General features: G+C 45.5%; 1 protein-coding gene and 1 long non-coding RNA gene across 2 annotated transcripts in view; one reads left to right on the plus strand and one right to left on the minus strand.

Annotated features, from left to right (window-relative positions):
* The window catches only part of LOC137529069 (transmembrane 9 superfamily member 2-like), an 83,996-nt gene that overhangs the window by 21,365 nt on the left and 37,141 nt on the right, over window positions 1-25,490 (plus strand). The window contains exons 7-12 of the mRNA XM_068250985.1: window positions 120-231; window positions 7,753-7,832; window positions 14,504-14,612; window positions 20,052-20,184; window positions 22,428-22,547; window positions 24,467-24,524. Coding sequence (XP_068107086.1) covers window positions 120-231; window positions 7,753-7,832; window positions 14,504-14,612; window positions 20,052-20,184; window positions 22,428-22,547; window positions 24,467-24,524 — 612 coding nt within the window. The remainder of the gene's footprint in view (window positions 1-119; window positions 232-7,752; window positions 7,833-14,503; window positions 14,613-20,051; window positions 20,185-22,427; window positions 22,548-24,466; window positions 24,525-25,490) is intronic.
* Window positions 79-13,896, minus strand: LOC137529071 (uncharacterized). The gene is made up of 2 exons (XR_011023574.1): window positions 13,719-13,896; window positions 79-478 (listed from the first exon to the last, which is right to left on the minus strand). It is a non-coding gene; the product is annotated as an uncharacterized lncRNA (long non-coding RNA).

Raw genomic sequence — 25,490 nt, forward strand, 5'->3', positions numbered from 1 at the left:
CATCACTACACTTCTTGGTGTGAAACAGCCGTAATGGCTTTCCGCATTCCATGTGACTATTATAATGGACAGACAGTATTATGATATTTTCAATCTTTGTTTTTTAATTTTCTCTCTAGTTATAAACATACTGATTTAAATAATTTAAAATGTGAAGGTCAACCAATGGAGATCCCAAATGTACTAACTGGAAAACTGGATGTCATCTACACCTATTCAGTGGTTTTTCAAGTAAGTGCTTTTAATTCGAGTGGCGCTTCTAACAAAACGTCTTAATTTAGTGTAGCATGGGAAAAGGTTTACAGCATTGGTCAGGTGTTTTATAGCTATTCATGTCCCTTGTACTTCCACCTGGGCAGGAAGTGTGTAGAATCTTCTGAAAGGAAGCCTTTGTTTTCTTCTCTCTGTTGGAAAGATGTCTTACTTGGTGGCCTGATGGTCAATGGGACAGGATATGAGAAAGTCTCTTCACCAGGACCTAGATGGCAATAAATGATGGAATTAAACGCTACTTGTAGCCTGCAAAACATTTTTTTTTAATGCTATTTAACCCCTTTGGGACCAAGGGCGTTACGTTTACGTCCTCTGTGTGGCTGTCTGCTGCAGACAGGATGTAACTGTAATGTCCTTGAAATCCTGACGCGATTGCATGCACCCGATGTCATATTGCAGCTGACATCTCCCCTCATTGATCAGGAGCCATGGTAATAGGCTCGTGATCACTACGATCTCCGCTGATCGTAGTGATCACTAAAGGCAACGGCGGAAGAAGAGAACCAGACTCGCCTCTTCTTACTTTCTTCCAGCAATTGTCACTCCCCCTCCACTCTGCCCAGCGTGGACTCAATGTAGTGTACAAGATACAGAGGTGCCAAAAGAATAAAAAGGTAATTAAATGAACTTAAAAAACCAACTGGTTAAACAGAGGAGGCAGCGGTGGTCTTACCCCCTCCAAACAGACACAGGCAAGGACTGCGATTCAGACAGTCAACAATTTATTCGGAACTCCAAAAAACAATGCAACACGTTTCACGGGCCATACATCCCGCTTCCTCAGGCAAAATACAGTAGGAGTCACAGCATCTGTATTATATCAGTGAGCTCGGCGCCTCGGCGTCCTTGCCTGTGTCTGTGTGGAGGGGGTAAGACCACCGCTGCCTCCTCTGTTTAACCAGTTGGTTTTTTAAGTTCATTTAATTACCTTTTATTCTTTTGGCGCCTCTGTATCTTGTACACTACATTGAGTCCACCCTGGGTGGAGGGTTGTTACCCTATTTTCCTGTCTACAGAGAGCGACTTTTTATTCCTGAGTGGGGTCAGGATTGTTCTCCCCACCTGCCTATACAGTGGTTGCCTATTGGTAACCCTGGTTTGTAAGTATAATTTTCTCATTTATTTTGTTGTCCCCAAGACGAATTACACTATTGGGGCTCTTGGTGTCCCTCTGCTTTACTTTGCCCAGCGTCCAGCCTCGCACTGCCTGTAGTGTTTGGTCCCAGCTTGATGACGAAATCAAGCCAGGACTCGCTACTTAGCGGCGGTGAGAGTGGAAGCGGGGAGAGCTGCTCATCGCTGTACCTGAGAGGTGAGTAATGCCTAGCTACCTATACTGGGAAAACATAAGCTTGTCTATCTATACTGGGGGTACCTATACCTGGCTATCTAAACTGGTGACACCTAAAAAAAAGACAAAACTGCTCTGGTCCTTAAAGTGTACCAGAGATGTTAGGGAAAAAAAAAAAATCATCCATACTTGGCACTTCCCCCAGCCCCTTCCGGCCTGATTGCTCCCGTGGTACCGTCCTCCGCCTCCTGGATCTTCGGTAAAGGGTCCCGGTATCTTTGGCCAGTCGGCGCATGTGCAGTGTGGCTGCGCGCGCTCCCCATCTCCCGCGACTAGGAGAGTTCTACACCTGCTCAGTAGTACTGCGCAGGCGCAGAAAGCTCCTAGCAGCAGAAACACAGCGGGGCAGGGCCCGACTGGCCTTAATACAGGGACCCATTACCAAAGATCCAGGAGGCAGAGGATGGCGCAGAGGGAATGATCAGGCCGGAGGGGGCTGGAGGAAGCCGCACGTATGTATGAAAATTCATGTTTTTTTTTTTTTTTTTTACATTTCTGGTTTCCTTTAACCACTTGCCGACCGCGCACTCATACCGCGCGTCGGCAAAGTGGCAGCTGCAGGACCAGCGACGCAGTATTGCGTCGCCAGCTGCAGGCTGATTAATCAGGAAGCAGCCGCTCGCGCGAGCGGCTGCTTCCTGTCAAATCACGGCGGGGGGCTCCGTGAATAGCCTGCGGGCCGCCGATGGCGGCTCGCAGGCTAAATGTAAACACAAGCGGAAATAATCCGCTTTGTTTACATTGTACGGCGCTGCTGCGCAGCAGCGCCGTAAGGCAGATCGGCGATCCCCGGCCAATCAGCGGCCGGGGATCGCCGCCATGTGACAGGGGAAGTCCTGTCACTGGCTGCACAGGACGGATAGCGTCCTGTGCAGCCCGGAACACCAGGGGGCCAGGTAGGAGAGGGAGGGGGGGGGGGGGGATTTCGCCACGGAGGGGGGCTTTGAGGTGCCCCCCCCCCCCGCAACACCGGCAGGCAGGAGCGATCAGACCCCCCCCCCCCAGCACATCATCCCCATAGTGGGGGAAAAAGGGGGGCGATCTGATCGCTCTAGATGCACCCTGATCTGTGCTGGGGGCTGTAGAGCCCACCCAGCACAGATCACAAATAACAGCGCTGGTCCTTAAGGGGGGGGTAAAGGGTGGGTCATCAAGTGGTTAAGGGGGTTTTATATGCCAGTCCTCAAGTGGTTAAAAAAGAAAATATACACACGCGCGTGCTCAGACTTCTCAACTCTGACTCCACAGCCCTGCTAACAATCGCACGCAACCGTGCAAACATTTTTAGCAACTTGTGAAATAAAAGCTGTTAAGGAAGGATACTTTAGCACTGGAGTGACCACCTTTTTAAAACCACATCAGTTCTTTCAGGTACACTTGAACACAATAAAAAATTAATTGGTCCAGGATATGATTAAATAGGTATACCACACAAGTGCTAATGATCAACACTATAATGTGTAGGCTGAACATAATAATTAAATCAAGCAGAGCTGGCTGTGTAGGAGTAAAGAGTCATACTCTGTTAAAATTTACATTACAGTTGTTGTTCAATGTATATAACAATACTACACAATGGCAAGCCTGGGCATAATAACAAAATATATACTGGTCTTACTGGTCCAACAAGGTTGCAAAAATGTTAAGGCTTGCATGTCTTCAAATGTGCTGTCCAAGGTTATCCGCAATAGCACAATGAAACTGGAAATGGTGAGGACTGAAAATGCAGTGGTCAGGTAATAAAACTTGGTGCAGCTTTTCTCCTGTCTGACTCAAAGCGCTCGTGAGGCAGCCACTAAGTGCGTGCTCAGTAGGCAGTAGCAGTGTTAGGGAGTCTTGCCCAAGGAATCCTTACTGAATAGGATACTGGTTTACTGAATAGGAAGAGCCAAGATTCGACCCGTGGTCTCCAATGTCAGAGGCTGTGCCCTTAACTAGTACACTATCCAGATGTATGCTGACCTCCTTTCACAGTCGGGATGTGTCTACCATTAGCTCAGTTCTGGCAGAATCCAATAAGACCCTGGCATGCCCATGTACAGTCCTAGAAATCTGATAAGTAGTCTTCATGGAATATGTTGGTGCTATATAAATCAATGATGATGATAATGGAAGACCTGTGGCTAAGAAGCTCTCTTGGGTAGTTGCATACACAGTGTAGTGTTTCCCTAGAATTTCATATGTGTCCTAACTCTGGCCCTATAACATGCATAGGACATATTCTCTTCAGATAGTGCACCAAACTATTCCCACAACAAAACCCATCCATGTGCACCATACACACACCAGAATAAGCTGTGTGCATGCTGACACTGGTCATAGGCAGGGAAAGCATTGGTTCCTGGATGATTGATCCACCTCCCTTATTACTTATTAAAATGTCTAAGATGAGGTGAGGAGCAAGGATTCTGTGTGTGTGTGTGTGTGTGTGTGTGTGTGTGTGTGTGTGTGTGTGTTTGTTTATTTCTTCTTGTAGCCAGGGTTTATTCCAGTACTTTCCCTGTTGAGGACACATAAAAAAAAAAAAAAAAAACGGTAGTTCTAATCCTTCCCCGCTTTAAATGGGTGTTCCAGCTTAGGTAATGCAAACAGAAAAAATTAGGTTTAATCAGGCTTTTAAGTGTACATGAGACAAAAACTTTAAAAGCATTTTAGATTTACCTGGAGGCTGGAGCTTCCTTCAGCCCACTTTAGGCCATGGACCCCCTTTGCCATGCTCCCGGGATGCTCTGATCCTCTGCTGGCTGCCCCTGTCGGCGCATACTGTGCATGCGCCCCATTGCTCTCCCGTCACTGGGAATGTTCTGCGCCTGTGCAGAGCGTTCCCAGCAACGAGAGCCCAAGGGGGGCACACCAGGGCTGTATGTGCTGACTGGAAAAGAACGGCGCAGCCGAGGGACAGCGATGGAGCCCACAGCTTAAAGGGGGCTGAAGGAAGCCCGTGGTAAGAACAAATGCTTTTATAGTTTTTGTTTCAGGTTTCCTTTTAAGGCAGTAATTGTGTTAACTATAGTAGGATGCACACAGAAGTGTTTTGAGCAAGCAAATGAATTAAAGCTGCTGATACACTACTATTCAAACTCTGGATGGTCTTAGCGCTCACAGATTACTGTATCACAGTCTGCAATAACCATGATAAATTTGAAATAATTTTTGCCAAGATGCTTGTTTTAGGCAAAAACACAAACAGTCCACACTGTTAAAGAGACTCCGTAACAAAAATTGCATCCTGTTTTTTATCATCCTACAAGTTCAAAAAGCTATTCTAATGTGTTCTGGCTTACTGCAGCACTTTATACTATCACTGTCTCTGTAATAAATCAATGTATCTTTCCCCTGTCAGACTTGTCAGGCTGTGTCTGGAAGGCTGCCAAGTTCTTCAGTGTTGTGGTTCTGCTATGAACTCCCCCTTTCAGGCCCCTATATGCACACTGCCTGTGTATTATTTAGGATTAGAGCAGCTTCTCTCTTCTCTCTTATCTTTTACAAGCTGGATAAATAGTCCTCTGAGCTGGCTGGGCTTTCACATACTGAGGAATTGCAGACAAGGGCAAAGCTGTTTGCAGGAAGAAACAAGCAGCCTGAAACTTCAGTGCATGAGAACAGGGGGAAAGAAACACACAAATGATCTCTTGAGATTCAAAAGGAAGGGTGTATACAGCCTGCTTGTGTATGGATGTATTTTCTATGTGTGGACATACTGTACATCAACCTACTTCCTGTTTTGGTGGCCATTTTGTTTGTTTATAAACAAACTTTTTAAAACTGTTTTTAACCACTTTTAATGACAAGACAAGACAAATAACATTTATATTGTGCTTTTCTCCTTGCGGACTCAAAGCGCCAGAGCAGAGCAGCAGCCACTAGGGCGCGCTCTATTGGCAGTAGCAGTGTAAGGGAGACTTGCCAAAGGTCTCCTACTGAATTAGTGCTGGCTTACTGAACAGGCAGAGCCGAGATTCGAATCCTGGTCTCCTATGTCAGAGGCAGAGCCCTTAACCATTACACCATCAGCCAACTGCATACCATCAGCCAACTGCATGCGGCGAGGAGCGGCGAAATTGTGTCAGAGGGTAATAGGAGATGTCCCCTAACGCACTGGTATGTTTACTTTTGTGCGATTTTATCAATACAGATTCTCTTTAACCACTTCACCTCCAAGATGTCTTCAAATTGCTTCAGGGCATGGGATCACCATGAAACCCCTCCTCCCTAATGCAGGCAACTCGCCAGATGCTGCGCCTGCTGGAAACCTCCTGAATATGGATCGCCTGCTGATCTCATTTACACCTCCAATACAATAAGAGTTCGCTCTCGTAGCGTAAAAGTCCAGCTCGGGGGTATGGAGGGCTGTTCTAATTGTAGCATGTCATATGGGCCAGACGCAGGGGATACACACTGGGTTTATCTTTAGCAGCAGGCTGGTGCTAGATGCCAGCAGGATTATGTAGTGACAGCCGGTTTAGCCGGATACCTGCAAGCTTTTGGCACAATTGGCCTGGCATACAGCCAGTTTGCTGTTTTTATCTGTCGGTTGTGAGCAACCAGTTGAGCAAGAAACTTTGATACTTTTCGGCTATGAGAGCGAACTCATTGATTGTGTTGGTGGTGTGAACAAGATCAGCAGGAGATCCATCTTCTCCCACTCTTCACACACGGATAGCAACACCGCAGGAGAAATGCTAGCACAGGCTTCCAGTATCCATAGTTTCAGGTGCTGCACATCTCGTATCTTCACAACATAGACAATTGCCTTCAGATGACCCCAAAGATAAAAGTCTAAGGGGGTCAGATCGGGAGACCTTGGGGGCCATTCAACTGGCCCACGACGACCAATCCTATGCTCCGACGCAATTTGAAGACCTCTTGCTGTGATTCTACTGCTGAAAGAGTGCTATACTCCTCTATACACACATATACTAATGTGCCACAAACTGGAAGTTAATATCACCAACCATTCCCATTTTATTAAGGTGTATCCATATAAATGGCCCACCCTGTAGATTGCATACACTACTATACAATCTCGATTTTACACCTGTGTCCAAGTTTTTCAGGCTGCTTTTAGAGTGGGTTTTGCATTGCTTTCCAGTTGAACCGTGTGTGTGTGGCGCGCGTCACATACAGTGAAGCGTACAGTCAATGAAAAAAGTATGCTTCACCGTTAACACATGCATAATGCTGTAATGCACTGCATGCAGTACATCGGGATACCTCACACTGTCATATCAAGCTGTACCATACAAACTATGAACATGCATATATTTAACATGGCAGTGTGACTTTGTGTAACAATGCTTTACAATGCATTACATTGCACCACAGCACCCCACTGTGAATGGGCCTAGATCTATGCAATGTAATGGTAAATTGATTGCTTCTACCTTTTGAACATATTCTATTAGTAAGCCTTCATACATCACAGATGTGGTGAGATTGGATACAATTGTGCAGTTAGCATTATGTGTAAAGCCAGCTTAAAGGACAACTGAAGCAAGTGGGATATGGAGGCCGCCATATTTATTTCCTTTAAAGCGATACCAGTTGCCTGATTGTCCTGCTGATCCTCTGCCTTTAATACATCCAGCCATAGACCCTGAACAAGCATGCAGCACATCGGGTGTTTCTGACATTATTTTCAGATCTGACAAGATTAGCTGCATGCTTGTTTGTTGTGATTCAGACTCTACTGCTACCAAATAGATCAGCGGGCTTGCCAGGCAATGGCATTGTTTAAAAGAAAATAAATATGGCACCCTCTGTATAACACTTATTTCAGTTGTTCTTTTAAAGTGTTCAACTGGGCACATTTGAGGTAAAGTCCTTGGTGTGCAATAGAAACATGCATTGTACACTTTAGTAACTGTACCATGTAAAACTACATGATGTTAGATAGGACCGAGAGGCTGCTGGATTTTTTGAAAACTTCGTGTATTTGGCCTACAGTTTAACATTTGAGACCTCTTTTGCTGTCTTGAATGCGTTGCTTCACATAACTGTTCTATAGCTGGTCACTGCTGAATGAACCTGTGTGTGTGCCTTTGGCCATTAGTACTAGATGTTTCCGCAGAACCTTTCAAATTGTAACTGTTCGTCATCTCTCACATATAATTTTCTTAATCTTTTAGGCAAATGATGCCATTAAATGGGCATCCCGTTGGGACTATATATTGGAGTCAATGCCACACACAAATATTCAGTGGTTCAGGTAAGGATAAGTGAAGCGTATTTAATGTGTCTTCCGATTGTAAGAAATTAAGAGCAACAATACTCAGAACTCTTTCACTTAGCTCAGCTACATTATGGGCCCTTAATCAAATTTTGTAGATATTACAGAACATAGGTGCATTTTCATCTAAAGGTGGCCACTAATAGTCCAATTTCCTGGTCAATCGGCTGATCCAATAAATATGATTGGTTGGAAATGATTGATCGGGTCCACTAATGGGAAGGGAAAATGTATCCAGTCAATGGAATAGATCCGTTTTTTTCCCGAGGTGGATACTAACAAAAAAGAATATACTTTCTTACAAAGAGGTATGCCTCTATAGGCTTTCTGTGTTGTCCTAGAGACCACCACAGCTGTCAGGGACCCTCTGGAAGTTCCAGATTGCGCTCCTCTGCATGCCCGAGCAGCACGGAGCCGCCCGTGGGCGAGCAATATGGCTGCGCACCAACGGTGGGGGCAAGAAGGAATTGGGAAGCCTCGGGAGGATTCAGAGCTTTCCCTCTATATAGGTAAGTATCTATCTTTTTTGTTTCAATACTCCTTTGGTACTTTGTCTATTTATCTGAACTACCGTATATACTCGCATACAAGCTGAATTTTTGACCCCCAAAAATGGGGTCAAAAGTTGGGGGGTCGGCTTGTATGCGAGTCTTCCCTGGTGGTCTAGTGGTGGGTGGTCCGCGCCCCGCTCACCCCCTCCCCGCTCCCCCCGCGGCCGCCGCTGCTATTACCTGCTTAGGCAGCGGCCGCTTCCTAATCCGCGTTCCTCTTCTGAACTTTCAGCGTGTGCGCTGCTGCTGTGACGATGCAGGGGGCAGGAAAGAGCGGTTCCCTTGGTAACGGCGATACGGATCGCTGCTATAGGGAGCTGCGCTCTTTCCTGCACTCTGCATCGTCACAGCAGCAGCGGCGGGCGCGCTGCTGTGATACACGCTGAAAGTTCAGAAGAGGAACGCGGATTAGGAAGCGGCCGCTGCCTAAGCAGGTAATAGCGGCGGCGGCCGCGGGGGGGAGCGGGGAGCACTACCTACCTATGCTGGGCACTATACTGGTTAAACTGGGCACTATACTGGTTAAACTGGGCACTATACTGGTTAAACTGGGCACTATACTGGCTAAACTGGGCACTATACTGGCTAAACTGGGCACTTTACTAGCCATACTGGGGCACTATACTAGCTAAACTGGGCACTATACTAGCTAAACTGAGGCACTACCTACCCATACTGGGCGCTATACTGGGCACGATACTGGCTATACTGGGCACTATACTGGCTATACTGGGCACTATACTGGCTATACTGGACACTACCTACCTATACTGGGAACTATACTAGCTATACTGGGACACACTGGGGGCTGCACCAATCCAGCATTTCCTACCCCCGGCTTATATGGGGGGTCAATCATTTTTCCCTGGTTTTTCAGGGAAAAGTTGGGGGGTCGGCTTATATGCGGGTCGGCTTATATGTGAGTATATACGGTATATCAAATGATGAAGTAGGAAATGAGTTGGGCCAATGAGTGAGGTGGGTCAGGGCCAGAAGTTGAGGCTTGGTTCACAAGAGTCCAGCACAAGCAGTACTTTATCTGTATTGTATGGATGTGCTGTATTTATGCAGGGTTGTGGTCAGTTGCAGGGTCCTCTTCCAGTTCGGAGCAGATTCATGTATATCTGGAGAATAGCAAGGTAGTCTGCTGTCCCAAAAAAAATCATACCTGTTGGGATTGTTTGTTTGTGGAAAAGCAACAGACAAAATGAACAGGCTGGTGTGAATTTTTCCATTCCTCCGTGCTGTGTTCCATCTTCCACCTCTGCCTTCTAATCCGGAACTTCTGCTTATCAAGTGTAAGATGGAGCGCAGCATGGGAAGGGAGGCCTTGACTTAGGTGAGATAATGCCCACATACACAACCTGTACCGTTCATACACCCTGGGACAATCTTGTTTTTGGCGAGATAATTTTCACTCCTCCCTAATTAACACCTAGCTTAATAATTCATCTAGCATGATAAAAAAAAACCGAAATACTGCTTTATGTGCGGTGTGATATCTGTGCATTGGTGCGATCATATGTGGGTAGAGTGAAGAAATGAGAGGACAAAGTGCCAAATTATCAACTGGCTGCAATGTTAGGTAATGCTGCATTACATTTTAACATTTGGAACTCTACAAACTTTGCTAGTTCCAGGACATGGTTATATACCAGGCTATGAGCCATATCCAGATCTGGTACCAAATTGAACCAAACACAGGAACTCCAGGAAGCCCTCAGCTGGCTGCAACAACATCTTAGTCATTAAATGCACAGGTATTAGTCAAATATAATTACAATGGCACATTTAAGCCATGGGGCCCTTACAAGCCTCCTGTGCATTACCCATGGTCCTACCACTAGGTACTTAACAGCAGGGCATGCATTGCCGATAAGCACGCCAGACAATATTCAGGGTTGCCAGACCAACCCTAGAATGGTTGGGCACACTTCCACACGCATTTGGTAGGACTCCCACTACTTTATACTAACATATACTCAGCCACCATGATTGCAGAACCACTTTAACCACTTCAGGATTTTTGCTACGCATATCTACGCCCCTGTATACTTCACTTGTGAATCAGGGGCATAGATCTGTGTATTGTTTTAGCGCTGCCGTTCGATCCCCGCGTAGTTTCCGTTCGCCTCACTGTCACAATCTCCTCCTTCCTTAACCTTGTATTTAGTTAAAGAGTTTAGCCTGTCTTATTGCCCCTCATCTGTGACTAGTCGCAAGTTGTAATTTGATCACTCAGCTGTGTCAGCTGACTGCCACAGCTGAGAAGCTAATTGGTAAACACAGGATATTAACCCTATGTCTGCTTCCATGAATGCAGGAAGTAGACACTGCAGATTTATCGCAGGATTTGTACCAGCTGTAACAAATGTTTTTCTTTAAAGGTTATTATGCTGTTGCATATCTTAGAGCCGAGAGGAAGTTCTGAGTTCAGGTCCGCTTTAATTTATTTTTTCTACTTAAAGGGACACTACAGTAAAATTTAGGCTACTGGGATAACCCCAGTAGCATGTTTCTAATAGGAAGAGCAATTAGGTAGTATATCTGATTTCATATAGGTTGGCTGGGTAGGATAGCATCTCTTTCAGATCCTGGTGTCATTAGAAAGCAGCCTCCTCCTCTGTTAAGCTGGCCATACACTGGCCCGATTTGCCGCCATTTCGACAGCAGATTCGATCACTGGGATCGAATCTACTGCCAATCGTTCGCGCTACACGCCAAATTTTGATCCATTTCGTCCGATCGCTCCGTGCGGAAAATTACCGCCCATCGCCCGTGGGTAGGGAGCTCGTCGCTAACGGCATTCGAGTACCCGACGCCCGACGTAATAGAGCCGCATACATTACCTGCTTCGCCGGCACGACTACCCCCGGTCACCGCTGCTCCGTGTCCGCGCTGGTCTCCGGCATGCTTCAGTTCCTCCTGCCCGGCAGGAAGTTTAAACAGTAAAGGGCGCTCTACTGTTTTTAAACTTCCTGCCGGGCAGGAAGAAGTAAAGCATGCTGGACCTGGAGACCAGAGCGGAGAAGATAGTGGAGACCTGGGGACTGGAGTCGCGCCGGCGGAGCAGGTAATGTATGCGGGCGGGGGGAGCGGCGGCAGCACCACCACAACAGATTGTGAACGGTTTCAGGCTGAAATCGGTTCACAATCTGTTTGCAGTAAAGGCAGCCATACGATCCCTCTCTGATCAGATTCGATCAGAGAGGGGTCTATCTGTTGGTCGAATCTGATGGCAAATCGACCAGTGTATGGCTACCTTTAAGCTGTAAACTCTTTCTCTCCCCTCTGTGAGTGAGATAAAAGCTTGTTCTGTAGGCAGGTTTGTCAGCAGCAAGTAGTATAAATATCTTGGGTAAATAAACAGGAAGCTGCTTGTTTGTTTACGTAAGATATCTGTACTTGCTGAACAGCCGCCCTTGCAGAACAGCATTTTATCTCGCTCACAGCTGAGCTAAACAGAGAAGGACATTGCTTCTATCCAATGCTGACTACACACGGTGTGTTTCTGCGCCGCTCGATTCCCGTCAATTCGTTTATTTCCGAGCGCATTTCGATGATTTTAGGGTCGATTGCCATTTAAAGTATGGCAAATCGACCTAATGATCCATCGAAACACGAATCGGACATGTCAGAAATAAACGAATCAACGGGAATCGAGCGGCGCATCGAGTGCGGGAACGCACCGTGTGTAGCCAGCATAAGGGACAGCCAGGATCTGTTATGCTGGGAATACACTGCTCGATTCTGAGCCATTTAGATGGCTCAAAAGATAATTTCCGACATGTCTGATCTCCGACCCGATCGTTTCCGCGCTCAATTCCGCATTGAGGACAATGGAAAAATGATAAGAAAAACGAGCGGAACATAACAGAATCTCCTGGGGAATCGAGCGGGCGGGAGAATCAAGCGGCAAAATCGAAGCCGTGTATGCACAGCATAAGAGGTGCGTTAAATTATCCTATCCAGCCCACATTTGTAACCAGATACACTACCTAATTGTTGCTGTTACTATTGAAACCTTCTGCTAGGTTTACCCCAGTAGCCTAAATTTCACTGTAGTGCCCCTTTAATGAAATGGTCATAAGTGTACGCCGATGCCTATGAAGTCAGGTCCCACTTGTATAGCAAGATCTTGGGTATAACAGAATTGGGGATAACAGAACTAGCATTGCATGGTGATGACATACGGTGCTCACTAATGAATTGATTATTTTACCAAATCTATATAACTTAGCTGAAAAGTAAACTGAGTGAATATACTTTGGATGAATACTTCAGAAAGTCCCTCAAATTGTATTGGTGAATGGACGTGGCACTGCTGCAATCCTAATGGAGACTAGGGCACTTATTTAATTTATTTTTCTCCCAAGTATTCTAGAAGATATTTTTCATATCTTGTTTAAAGGATACCTGAATTGAATAGTAAATAAAAAAATGGATGCTATATTAGTGTGTGAGGAGGTGTGCAGACTCTACCTCACCTCCTGTGTTCCAGCATCCCCTTCAATTCCTCTCTAAAATCCTCTGTTTGGGTCCCATAGGTTGGCGCCCTTTGACCCAGACCTACATGGCTGCTCATGCACAATAGGTCAGGTCGGCGCCTTGTGACAGCACTCCCCGCTCATCATCTTCTTTGTGCACAAGCAGGGAGCACGGTGACAAGGCGCCGACTGACATACAGTAAATGTGCAGCCATGCATGTCCTGGTCAAAGAGGGCCGACCAGGAGTCGGTACAAAAATCATGCGACTCTGACTCCTCAGTTTATGAAACCACCGACTCAAGGTACCCAAAATGACTCAGACTCCTTAGTCTAATTCTTACCAGGGTTGTCGATTTGGTACAAAAATCATCCAACTCCTCAGTTTATGAAACCACCGACTCCAACTTCGACTCCAGCTATCCAAAATTGCTCCAACTCCACAGCCCTGGCGCCAACCTACGGTATCCACACAAAGGCTTTTAGAGAAAGACGGACGGGGACGCTGGCACACAGGAAGTGTTGTAAGAGTCTGCTCCCCTCACACCACTGTACCGTCTGTTTTTCATTTACCATTCAACTCTGGTGTCCTTTAACATTTGCAGAGTGCTAAAAATGTTTTTAAAGTACCAATAATAGATTGAATAAGTACTGTCAAAATTATGGTGGGGGCTTAAACAGCATTTTATTGATAAGGTGTGAAAATATAACCCTGGAGAAATCAGGACTGTGTATACTGTATGCAGAACTGCTTACACCTTTCACCCACTTTGTAGGCTTACTGTTTAAAGAATTATTGCAGATTTAGCAGGTCCGATATGGTTTTTACCTTTTCCACTTCTTCTGGAAGCAATTTTGCTGCCTACACCCCCTGCTGTCTCTTGAGAACATCCATTTTCAGTGCAGACTCTGTCAGCACAGGCTGAGCACCTCCTTAGCATAGGAAGGTACTAAGGAACATCTCTCCAGCATACCATTAGGTGAGCAGTCTTCAAGGCTAGCCCACTGTTGTCCTGCAGGCATAGGGAAAGTACAGGAATTAAAAAAAAAAAAAAAAAAAAAAAAAAAACACAATGCAGATTTATACTTAAAGGGACACTTAAGTCAAACAAAAAAAATTAGTGTTACTCACCTGAGGCTTCCAATAGCCCCCTGCAGCTGTCCGGTGCCCTCGCTGTCTCCCTCTTATCCTCCTGGCCCCGCCAGCAGCCACTTCCTGTTTCGGTGACAGGAGCTGACAGGCTGGGGACGCGAGTGATTCTTCGCGTTCCCAGACACATTAGCACCCTCTATGCTGCTATATGGTATATGATATATGCTATAGCAGCATAGATGGCGCTATTGTGGCCAGGAACGCGAAGAATCACTCGCGTCCCCAGCCTGTCAGCTCCTGTCACCGAAACAGGAAGTGGCTGCCGGCGAAGCCAGGAGGATCGGAGGGAGATGGCGAGGGCACCGGGCAGCTGCAGCGGGCTATTGGAAGCCCTAGGTGAGTAAAACTCTTTTTTTTTTTTTTTTTTCCTAAGTATCCCTTTAATAGTCATTGAATATTTTTATATTGCTGCCCTCTTATTGTATAAGGTAGTATAATGACTTTTCCATTTCTCTTTTCAGCATAATGAACTCCCTGGTAATTGTCCTCTTCCTCTCTGGCATGGTAGCTATGATTATGCTGCGCACTCTTCACAAGGATATAGCCAGATACAACCAAATAGATTCTTCTGTGAGTATTTTCTGGAGTTCAGACTGATTTTTCAAGTAGAAGCAGTGTACCTGTTCTTTACACCATAAAAAGATCTAGTTCATTAGAGGCAGATTATTTTGGTGGTTTATGTGAAGTTAAAGGGACACTATAGCAAAATTTAGGCTACTGGGATAACCCTAGTAGCATGTTTCTAATAGTAAGAGCAATTAGGTAGTGTATCTAGGTCTTTGACTGTCAGGAGATTGGAGATTTTTTTTATTTTTTTACGTACAGTTAGGTCCATAAATATTTGGGCAGAGACTTTTTTTTTCTTTTTTTTTTCTAAGTAGTACATTACCTCAATACATTTTTAAATGAAACAACGAAGATGCAGTTGAAGTGCAGACTTTCAGCTTTAATTCAGTGTGGTGAACAAAATGATTGCACAAAAATCTGAAGCGGTTAAAGCACTTTTTGAACAAAATCTCTTCTTTTCAGGGGCTCAAAAGTAATTGGACAGATTAAATAACGTATTTTTCGGAATATAAGACGCTCTGGAATATAAGACACCTAGGTTTAGAGGGCAAAAATCTGGGAAAAAAAATGTATACAGTATATACTAAACCTGGTGCGTCCATATTCCAGGAGCGTATTGTACAGTACATGTTCTCCCCATTGTCCTCTTGTGTCCACTATGTGTCCCTTTCTGCCCCCCTGTGTGTGGCATCCCTTCCTGCCACCTTGTGTGATCCTCTTGCCCCATGTGTCCCCTAATGTCCTGTGTGTCTCCTCCAGCCCCCCTCTGTGGTCCTCCAGGCCCCTTGTGTCCACGCCTGTCCCCCTGTGTGTGTCTGTGTCCCCTCCTGCCCCCTTTGTGTGTGTTTCTGTGTTCCCTTCACCCCCCCGTGTGGTCCTCCAGTCCCTGTGTCCCATTCACCCCCCCCCCTCCCCCCTGTGTGGTCCTCCAGTCCCTGTGTCCCCCTCCTGTCCTCCTGTGTGTGCCCCCTCCTGTGCATGTCCATGTGTGCCCCCCCCCCTATGTCGAGCTCTCCCCCGGGAAACAATAACTGCAGAGCAACTCTACCTAACCTTTCTATGGATTCCAGCGCTGTGTAGTCTGCTGTGTGGTCCTCCGCCTCCAGCATGTCAGCTACACCTGTAAATGAAAAGTTAGCACAGAGACGCTCACCTACTCAGCGGCGGCACGATCTGCAGACATCTCGGTCCCGGGAGGCCGAGATGTCTGCTCACCTACTCGGCAGCGGCCGCGGCGGTGGCAGCACGATCTGCAGACATCTCCTCCCGGGAGGCTTCCCCTAGTGACGGCTCCTGCTAATGACTCATTGAGTCATGGGGAATGACTCATTGAATCATTCACAGGAGCCGTCTCTAGGGGAAGCAGCGCGGCTTCCCCTAGTGACGATTTCTGTTAATGATTCAATGAGTCATTAGCAGGAGCTGTCACTAGGGGAAGCCTCCCGGGAGAGATGTCTGCAGATCGTGCTGCCGCTGAGTAGGTGAGCGTCTCTGCGCTAACTTTTCATTTACAGGTGTAGCTGACATGCTGGAGGCGGAGGACCACACAGCAGACCACACAGCGCTGGAATCCATAGGAAGGTGAGTTGCTCTGCAGTTATTGTTACCGGGGGAGCGGACCGGCAGACCACACAGGGGGACAAGGCAGGGAGTCTCCGACAATGCGGCGGATCGGCGGTTGGCATCGGCAGGCGGTTCTGAAGTCGGGGATTCCCTGCCTTTGGAATATAAGACGCAGGCACTTTTTCTTCCTATTTTTGGGGGAGAAAAGTCTGTCTTATATTCCGAAAAATACGGTAACTGGAAATAAAATGTTAATTTCTAATAATTGGTTGCAACCCCTTTACTTTTAAGTGCTCTGCCCGGCCTTACTACAGCCACTTTCAGTTGCGGTTTGTTTGTGGGCCTTTCTGCACAAAGTTTAGTCTTCAACAAGTGAAATGCATTTTCAATTGGGTTAAGATCAAGTGTCTGACTTGTCCATTCAAGAATTTTCCACTTCTTTGCTTTAAAGTCAATGGGAACCGCTTGAAAAAAACAAGTCAGATACTTGCCTAAGGAGAGGAAAGGCTCCGGGTCCAAATGAGCCTTCTCTCTCCTCTCCCGTTGCCCGTTCCAGCGCTGGCACACCTGTAGCAGCATTCGACCAATTCGGTCAAATTAGTGTACAAGATACAGAGGCGCCAAAAGAATAAAAGGTAATTAACTCCCTTGCCGTTACAATTCTGGTGGCAAGGGGGCAGCGCAGCACTTTTTTTTATTTTATTTTTCCATGTAGCGAGCCCAGGGCGAGATGACGCCAATGACGTCATGGACGTTGGGACGTCAGAGGGAATCCCGATCCACCCCTCAGCGCTGCCTGGCACTGATTGGCCAGGCTGCGCAAGGGGTCTGGAGGGGGGGGGGGGGGCGGCGCGCAGCGGGTAGCGGCGAATTGGCGGCGGCGAGCGGAAACTGGACGCAGCTAGCAAAGCACTGATTGGCCAGGCTGCGCAAGGGGTCTGGAGGGGGGGGGGGGGGCGCGGCGGGTAGCGGCGAATTGGCGGCGGCGAGCGGAAACTGCACGCAGCTAGCAAAGTGCTAGCTGTGTGCAGTAAAAAAAAAAAAATTTGAAAATCAGCCCAGCGGGGCCTGAGAAATCCTCCTACACAGGTTACCCCGAGCTGAGCTCGGGATAACCGGCAAGGAGGTTAATTGAACTTAAAAAAACCAACTGGTTAAACAAAGGAGGCAGCGGTGGTCTTACCCCCTCCAAACACACAGGCAAGGACTGCGATTCAGACAGTCAACAATTTATTCGGAACTCCAAAAAAACAATGCAACGCATTTCACGGGCCATACATCCCGCTTCCTCAGGCAAAATACAGTAGGAGTCACAGCATCTATACTATATCAGCGAGCTCGGCGCCTTTGAGGCGCTCGTCTCTTCCATTGTCCGCCTGCGGGGATCGAGCGCGGTATCGATCCGGCACGGTGATCGGACACTTCGGAAATTATCAATCGAGCCATCAGCGGCTCGATTGATAAACCTCTCACCGTGTATGCCCAGCATTAAGGTGGGTTGCAAATCCTTGAGCTCAGAGCAGGTGGGAAATTAACAGTCCCCGCTGGGTTTTCCAGGTCTGTAACAGGAACTGGGTGGTCGCACTCCAAATGTTCTTTAGGACAAACTAAAAAACTATCACCTCATGAAGAAGTTTGACAACACACTAAAACATGGGAGGAGGCAGCCAATGCATAAAAGATAGGCTAATATGCTGCTGTTTGTATAAACAGAGATGTAATCTTATTTCATGTGCTTCAATAAAAGACTTTTTTTTTTTTTTTTTTTTTTTTTTTTTCTTCCCATTAAACTGGTCCAAATCCTTCAATAAGATTACCTCTGTTTATAAGATCAACAGCTTACTAGCCTATCTTTTATGCATTGGGCACCTCCACCCCTGTTTTGAATGTAGATCAGATGTTTGATTTGGATTTGTTGCATGCATGCTTCAGCTGTGTGATTCAAACACTAGTGAGGCATGAGAGATCAGTGGGACGGATATTGTTTTAAAGGAATAAATGACTGCCTCCATACCCCTCTCACTTCAGGTATCCTTTGAAGTGAACCTGAGATGACCAGGGGTGGGGGATATACATACTTGGGGCTTACTCCAGCCCCCTCCAGGCTGATCGCTCCTTTGCCATCCTTCTCAGTCTCCTGGTTCTTCTGAAATTGGCCCCAGAAAGTCCTCCGGTCTGCAGCAGTACTGCGCATTCATGGCCCCGCCGTGTTCTACGCCAGTGCTTCTGTGCAGGCACAACATTCTCCCAGCTATATGGGAGTGTGATGGGGGAGCACACGTGGCCGGACTGCGCCTGCGCTGACATTTTGGGGCCAAATTCAGAAGATCCAGGAGGATGGCGGCGAGGGAGCGATTGGCCTGGAAGGGGCTAGAGGAAGCCCCAGGTAAGTATATTCCCACCCACCATCACTTCAAAATTGGGACTGTATGGGCAATCTGAATAAGCATCTCACTGCAGAATGAAGCAATCTGACCTTATTTCTGGATTGGAATCTAGTGCTACAGCCAAGCATAATGACTGCCCACATACTGAGCCACTGAGGGACGCAGGAGGGGGACATACACAGAAGTGTCCCCTAGTCTCCACAGCTTTACTTTACTGGCCTGCTTACAACTGTGGGGGACGGCTTTGCAATAATGGCCGGTGGGACCACTAGAAAGCAGGGAGGTACCAAATGGTCATAAAAAGAAATCTGTTGAAATGTTGGTCCCTGCTCAGTTGGGCTAGTCCTAAGTCCATCATGCATCAGACAATTGTTACACGATAATTATAGTATAGTTATGGCTACAGCGTACATCTTTTCAATGGCAAAACAGGACTATTCATTGGTAAAAAAAAATTAGAGCAATTAAAGTAAACTTTTTTTTTTTTTTTTTTTTTGTTGTTGTTGTGAATTTTCATCTTTTTAGGAAAAATTCCTGGGATGGTTAAACCATTGGTCTGAATAACACTCCCTTTGCCTGCTGATACAATTGCAAGGTTAATGTAATCCTTAAGTTGCTTTGAGAATTAGGGTGTTCCTCAATAGGTGGGCAGTTCTTTTTTTTTTTATTATTATTATTTTTTTTTATAGTTTTGGTGAGTTTTCTACAGCACTGCAACACTTTCTTTTTGCATATTTTAATTGTATTAAAGAAATAAGAACCCCCCCTTTTCCCTCAAGCAAATTGGTATGTCCCAGGAAATCCAGAGCCCACAAGCGTTGAACCTTTGCACAGAGCACAGCCCACATGGTCCATAACCTTTTGGGGAGGCTCCTAACAAAAGTTAAAGGAGGCCACAAATCCTCCCTCATATTTTGAAGCCCCTTTGTCCAGTGTTAGTACATGGAGCTTATTCCCAACTTTTATGTGCCCTTCAAAAGTAGTTGTGGGGGAATTAAATGCTGAGCGAGAGCAAGGGGTGATTTTACGTGGAATTTAAATGCCCCCTTTAACAATTTGAATTCCAGATATCTATTCCCACAGAGTTAGATGGAAAATCTTTACTTTATTTTTTTTTTTTTTTAATTACACAAGACGGATATAAAATATTTAAGATTCCATGGCGTTTTTCCACTCTTATGTATCCTTCTATGTGTATATGGCAGGCACTCCTTGCACACAGTGTTCTATAAGGCTGCCAGAATGTGCACTCATCTACCAAAGCCTTCACATTTATTGTATTTGAGGGAGCGGTGTCATGTGGAGACAGGGTAGTGGGTGGAGCAAAGTCATGTTTGGCAGGGCAGTACGGCACACTACACTCGCTCGGCTCCTCTGAATCGGAACTCCGCTATCAGGGAGATGTGCCGCAGCTTAAAGTTCAACATTTATTTAGTAACTATGCTTTCTACTACATTTAAAAAGCACATAGGTCTTTTTCCTCTATTAACAGGAAGATGCACAGGAAGAATTTGGCTGGAAGTTGGTGCATGGTGATATATTCAGGCCACCCAAGAAAGGAATGCTGCTGTCTGTGTTTCTGGGGCAGGGAACTCAAATTTTTATTATGACATTTATTACTCTGTGTAAGTATATTGTAGATAATTGTTTCTAATTTGCTTGGTACGTATCCAGTAGGAAAGGCTCTGAGGGTGTATACTGCAGCATTATATAAAGTATAAGTATAAAAACTGCATGAGTTTAAAGTCAGTCACTATATCCTGACTAAATTAATAGGTTAGGATTTCACTGGAAATTCAATTTTCATTTAAAAAATAAATGAAAAACCTTGCTATATATCTAGTTTTGTGCTGCACTAGTCTTACTGCGGTTTAGTTTTGGTAAAATGACCTTTCTATTTCAATCTGCGAGTCATCCAAGAATTAACATAATTGGCAGTGAGCTCAAACCACTTTACCTTGCAGACCTCTTTCACACTGGAGGCTTGAAGGGAACCTGAAGATACTTTAAAAAAAAAAAAAAAATCACTTACCTGGGGGTTTCTGCCAGCCCCCTGCAGCCGCCCTGTGCCCATGCCACCGTGGAACAATCTTCCATTCCCCCACCGCGGCTAAGTTTCATTTTCGGTGGCTGGCCAGTTGCTGAGCCACTGCGCCTGTGTGGCCCTGGCCACGTTCGTCAACGCTCATTTCGCCGTCCTGCGCATGCATGGGAAAAAAAATGTATCTTCCTGTACATAAGCAGTGGCCATTGACTTGCAAGTCAGCGGTACTGAAACTTGGCTGCAGCGGGAGACTGCAGGATCGTACAGGACGTACTGCAGGAACTTTGCGGGCACAGAGCGGCTGTAGGGGGCTCGCATAACCCACAGGTAAGTGAACTTTTTTTTTTTTAAGTAACTTCAGGTTCCCTTTAAGGACACCTGAAGGGAAAAGGATATGGAGGCTGCCATATTTATTTCCTTTTAAGCAATATCAGTCGCCTGGCTATTAAACCTCCCTAGCGGTATTGACAGATAATCCGTCCATACAAAACATGCTGTGAACAGTATACACGTGCATACACATCAATACTCTCCTGCACTGTATACTAGACCCTTGCTTGACACGTTTTGGCAAGTTACAGGAAAAAAAAAGTTATAAAAATTAATTTGATCACTTTTTGCACAGAAATCCTGGGGAAATTGGTCGCCAGGAAGGTTAAGCTGATCCTCTGCCTCTAATACCTTTAGCCATAGGCCCTGAACAGCAGGTCCAATGTTTTAAGCCTCATCTACATGAGGCGATGTGACTTATCAATCGAGCCGCTGATGCGGCTCGATTGATAAGATCCGTCGGGTTGGATTTCGCCACCGCCGATTTCCTGCTCGTTCCCCACGAGGGGACAATGGCAGGGAAATCGAGCGGGGGATCGAATCCGACGCGAGCGGGGACGCGGCGGGTGCGAGCGGGGATGCGGAAGAGCCGATCCAGCGGCTAATCGAGCCGCCGGATCGCCTCGTGTAGACGAGGCTTTAGACATTGTTGTCAGATCTGACAAGATTGGCTGCATGCTTGTTTCTGGTGTGATGCAGACACTTCTGCAGCTAAATAGATCAGCAGGGCTGTCAGGCAACTAGTATTTAAAAGTAAATAAAGATGGCAGCCTCCATATACTTTGTGCTTTAGGTTCCCTTGATGGCGGTGAATGTCTGCTGCTACTGGGTGTTTGCTAATGGTCTGTTTAGGAGTGGCGAGATGGCCACCATATTTAGTCAAATTTGGGTGCAGCCATTTTCCATGTTCTCAATGGTTGGCCAACCTTGGGTTTTGCCATACTTTGATGTGTTAGATATGTAAACCATACAGCGCTAATCTTCATAAAAAATCAATTTGGATGCGATCCCGCTGCCAAGGTAACCAATTCCACTTGGTTCCAAACAAAATTCCAAAGTACTCCTCAGCACTACATCCACACTTCCAGTAATCAACCGGGGATACTCAAAGCTGCAGTCACCCAGTGCTCAGACAAGAGGTGACCGTCACCAGGATAAAAGTGTCATATATCTGTCAGCCCATTTTAAAAGTAGTTGCAAACATTTATTCAAAAGCACATTCAAATTGTATAAACAAAACTCACATCAAAGGGCCCTTATGACAGGGACCCTTTTGCAATAATATTGCATCAAGTGCACACAAAGTAAACACGATGTTGGAGAAAAAGCCCAATGTCCACAGCTCTACCGGTTTCGGCGTTCCACCGTCGTCAGGAGCGAGTTACTCGTTTTTATAAATGCGTCTGTCAGGAAATTTTATTGAAAGGTGAATTAAAGTTATTTTTCTCCAAGTACATATATTCTAACCTACATTTGTTCCTTTGTTCTGCTAAGTCTTGGCATGCCTTGGGTTCCTATCACCTGCTAACCGAGGAGCATTGATGACCTGTGCAGTCGTGTTATGGGTCTTGCTGGGAACGCCTGCTGGCTACGTCTCTGCTCGGATGTACAAGAGTGAGTCACTAATAGCTTTGATTTGGTTGAGTTTGGGGTTCCTATCAACTTTTACAGTACTTTCTTTATAAAATGGGGAGCCTGTGAGGACTTCATGTGTGAACACAAATTATTGTGAATGAGCTATTACAGTACAGTTACTTAACCGGTTTAGCTCCAGGTCCTCAGACACCCTTAACATCGGGTTGGCAAGTTCTAGCTCCTATGCTCTCCACACTCACCACACAAACCATAGGAGGTGTTATGTTAGGTTTAAAGGGTACTTGAGCTTGTCGCACTCAATCCATTATGTTTTTTGAGAGTCAAAGAATGATAAATCATTTGTAATCAATCATGAATAATTATGTAAGTTAATTAACTGCTTCCAGACCGCTGTAATTAAAATTTATGCACGGTTTTTGGCTGCTTATTCCTGCCAGGACATAAATTTAAATTACTGTGCTTGCATGGGCCCACCACTACTGCCAATTGCACAGCCCCCTTGTTCTGCCGTCACTATGGCGGCAGAGCTCTGTGAGCCGGACAAGGGTCATTTCCCACTTGACATATCGGATAACGTGCGGGAGCGGACAGTGTAGTGCCGGCTCTGATGATCTGACTGGAGCCCGGGGTAGATGCGTTGCCCCCATAGGTTATATGGGGGAATGTACTCTCTCTTCCAGGATTATTGCAGAGTGTACAGAAGTGCTTACTGCAACGGATCTAATGGATCGGTTGCAGGCTGACACGTGTGAACAGCTCCTATATATAAAATAGGAGCCATTCACTGTCGGTTTTCCAAGGAGTAGAAAACGGACAAATGCCCATTCTCAGCTCAAATGAAAACACAGCCTGATTAACGTGATCTACTCATTAAAGAGTAATTGGCAAACACCATCTTCCATAAAGCGAGGTATGGTATAATGATGCACAGAAACACTAGTCCAGTTTCTCCATGCTGTTGACCACACTGTATCAAGTGGAATGCCTTTTTCTTCCTCCAATAGTTCAACCCTGCCCCCAACACCAATATCTCCTGCATGTCAGATTTGCGTCAGTTTCACCTACTGCGAGTAAAATTGCATTCATTAGCAATGTACAAACGTTTTTTTTTTTTTTTTTTGCACTGTTTAACTTTTGGCACTACTATATATATTCACAAATAGTGTGTAAACTGAGCGTTTCACTTTTATCCGAAGAATAAGTAAACATAGTTGACCTCAAATATAAACCAAGGGGTCCATTATTTCAACTGCCCTTTCCACCAACCCTGGTTCTTGGCGTTCCTGACGGGGCATCTCTGTGGCCTCGGCAGCCACTTGTGCCTCCTCCTGTAATATAAAGTGCAGAATGTACTGTACACTGTAGAGCTCTTCACCCAGCCAGTCTGTATTCACTTGTACCCCAATGAGCGATGCAAAGATATATGGAGCCGTATTTTGGCTGAAAAATTACATTACCATGAGCTTTTAAAATCACAAGCGTGCAGAAAAAGCTGTGTGAACCAGCTCTCAGGGCAGCAAGGAGATGGGTGGGGTCAGGTGATCTATGCACACAGGGAGAGACTGGCTGCTGACCGCTCCCACCTCCTTCATCTTCTGTGGGTGATGGGATAGGGGGAGAAGTTGGACAGCTGTCTCCAATAAAGACGGTACTGTCATTACGACAGGGAATTGAGCTAGACAACTGAGCCAGTCTGGCATTTTAAAAAATATTTATTGCAAAAAGTTAAGGTGTGCTTTGCACAAAACTTTGTATATTTCATAATATAGTAAATATGCATTAATAAGCGTCTAAAACCAGGAGCCTAAAATGGGGTTTTAGTATTAGTGGGAAACTGGGACACATTTTCCTTTCTGTATAATCTGGATCAGATAATGCAGACTTTTGCAGTTTGTCTTAATTTTTTACTTACCGGTATTTCCAATTTTTGTTCTCAGCTTTTGGTGGCGAGAGATGGAAATCCAATGTGCTGCTGACTGCGCTATTGTGTCCTGGGTAAGTGCTACATGTTTAGGTACTTGGAGTGAACACTATTTCATAAATCTGCTTGCTTGAATGTATTGTCTTAGCTGTCTTTTGAAATGAATTGGTAAGGTATAGTGTCAACAATGCGCTCCTTATGGTATGGCTCAATATTTTGGCTCAATATTTTGGTGCTCTAACCATGGATCCTTGTTATCCAAAAATATAAAAAGATTAAGTAGATCGGCACTCCAAAGGTATATTTAAAAAAAACTTTATGCTGCAAAATTTCAAGGCAGCCAGGTGCCTCTTTGTAATTGTGTTACTTGACAAAGAAAAGAGAGTTCCCTGTTGGTGGGGAGAAAAGGAGGGGGGGGGAATAACTTGTGTGCTGAGTTGTACGGCCCTGCAGCTTGGCCTTAAAGCTGCAGTGGCCTATTTAACTAAAAATGGCCTGGTCACTAGGGGGGGTTAACATTGCGGTCCTCAAGTGGTTAAGCATTCTCAGAATAATTTTGGCAGTACTTTTTCACTTTTTGATAATTTTTCAATTGTGAAGCTCTAAAAGGTTATTTTAAAAATATGAAAAATGATCTCCTATGTGAAAACGTAGGAGGAAAAAGTGAATTGGATCCGGCCAATTGGTCCTTATTGAAATTAACTTTTTCTCATAAGAGATTTTTTCTTAACCCCCCCCCCCCCCCCCCTCCCCTCCTTAAAATAACAGAACATTGCAATTGAAAAAGTACCCCAAAAAATAGGTGAAAAGGTACTATCAATTTTTGAATATTTTCTTGCTTGCTGGTGTAAAAGGCATTTTGTGGACAAGTATGAAAATATCACCTAGGAAAAAACTTGGAAGAAATAGTGAGTTCCATATGGGCTGACGTAGTTTTGTTCTTGTGAAAGGATTTACTGTATAATCCTGTTCAACCAGTCCTGTGGTTACGTATCTCTGCTACAGTGTGTTGCTAATCAGGTGACACTGGTTCTAATTCA

Source organism: Hyperolius riggenbachi, chromosome 8, assembly GCF_040937935.1.
Source record: "Hyperolius riggenbachi isolate aHypRig1 chromosome 8, aHypRig1.pri, whole genome shotgun sequence".
NCBI classification, from domain to species: Eukaryota; Metazoa; Chordata; class Amphibia; order Anura; family Hyperoliidae; genus Hyperolius; species Hyperolius riggenbachi.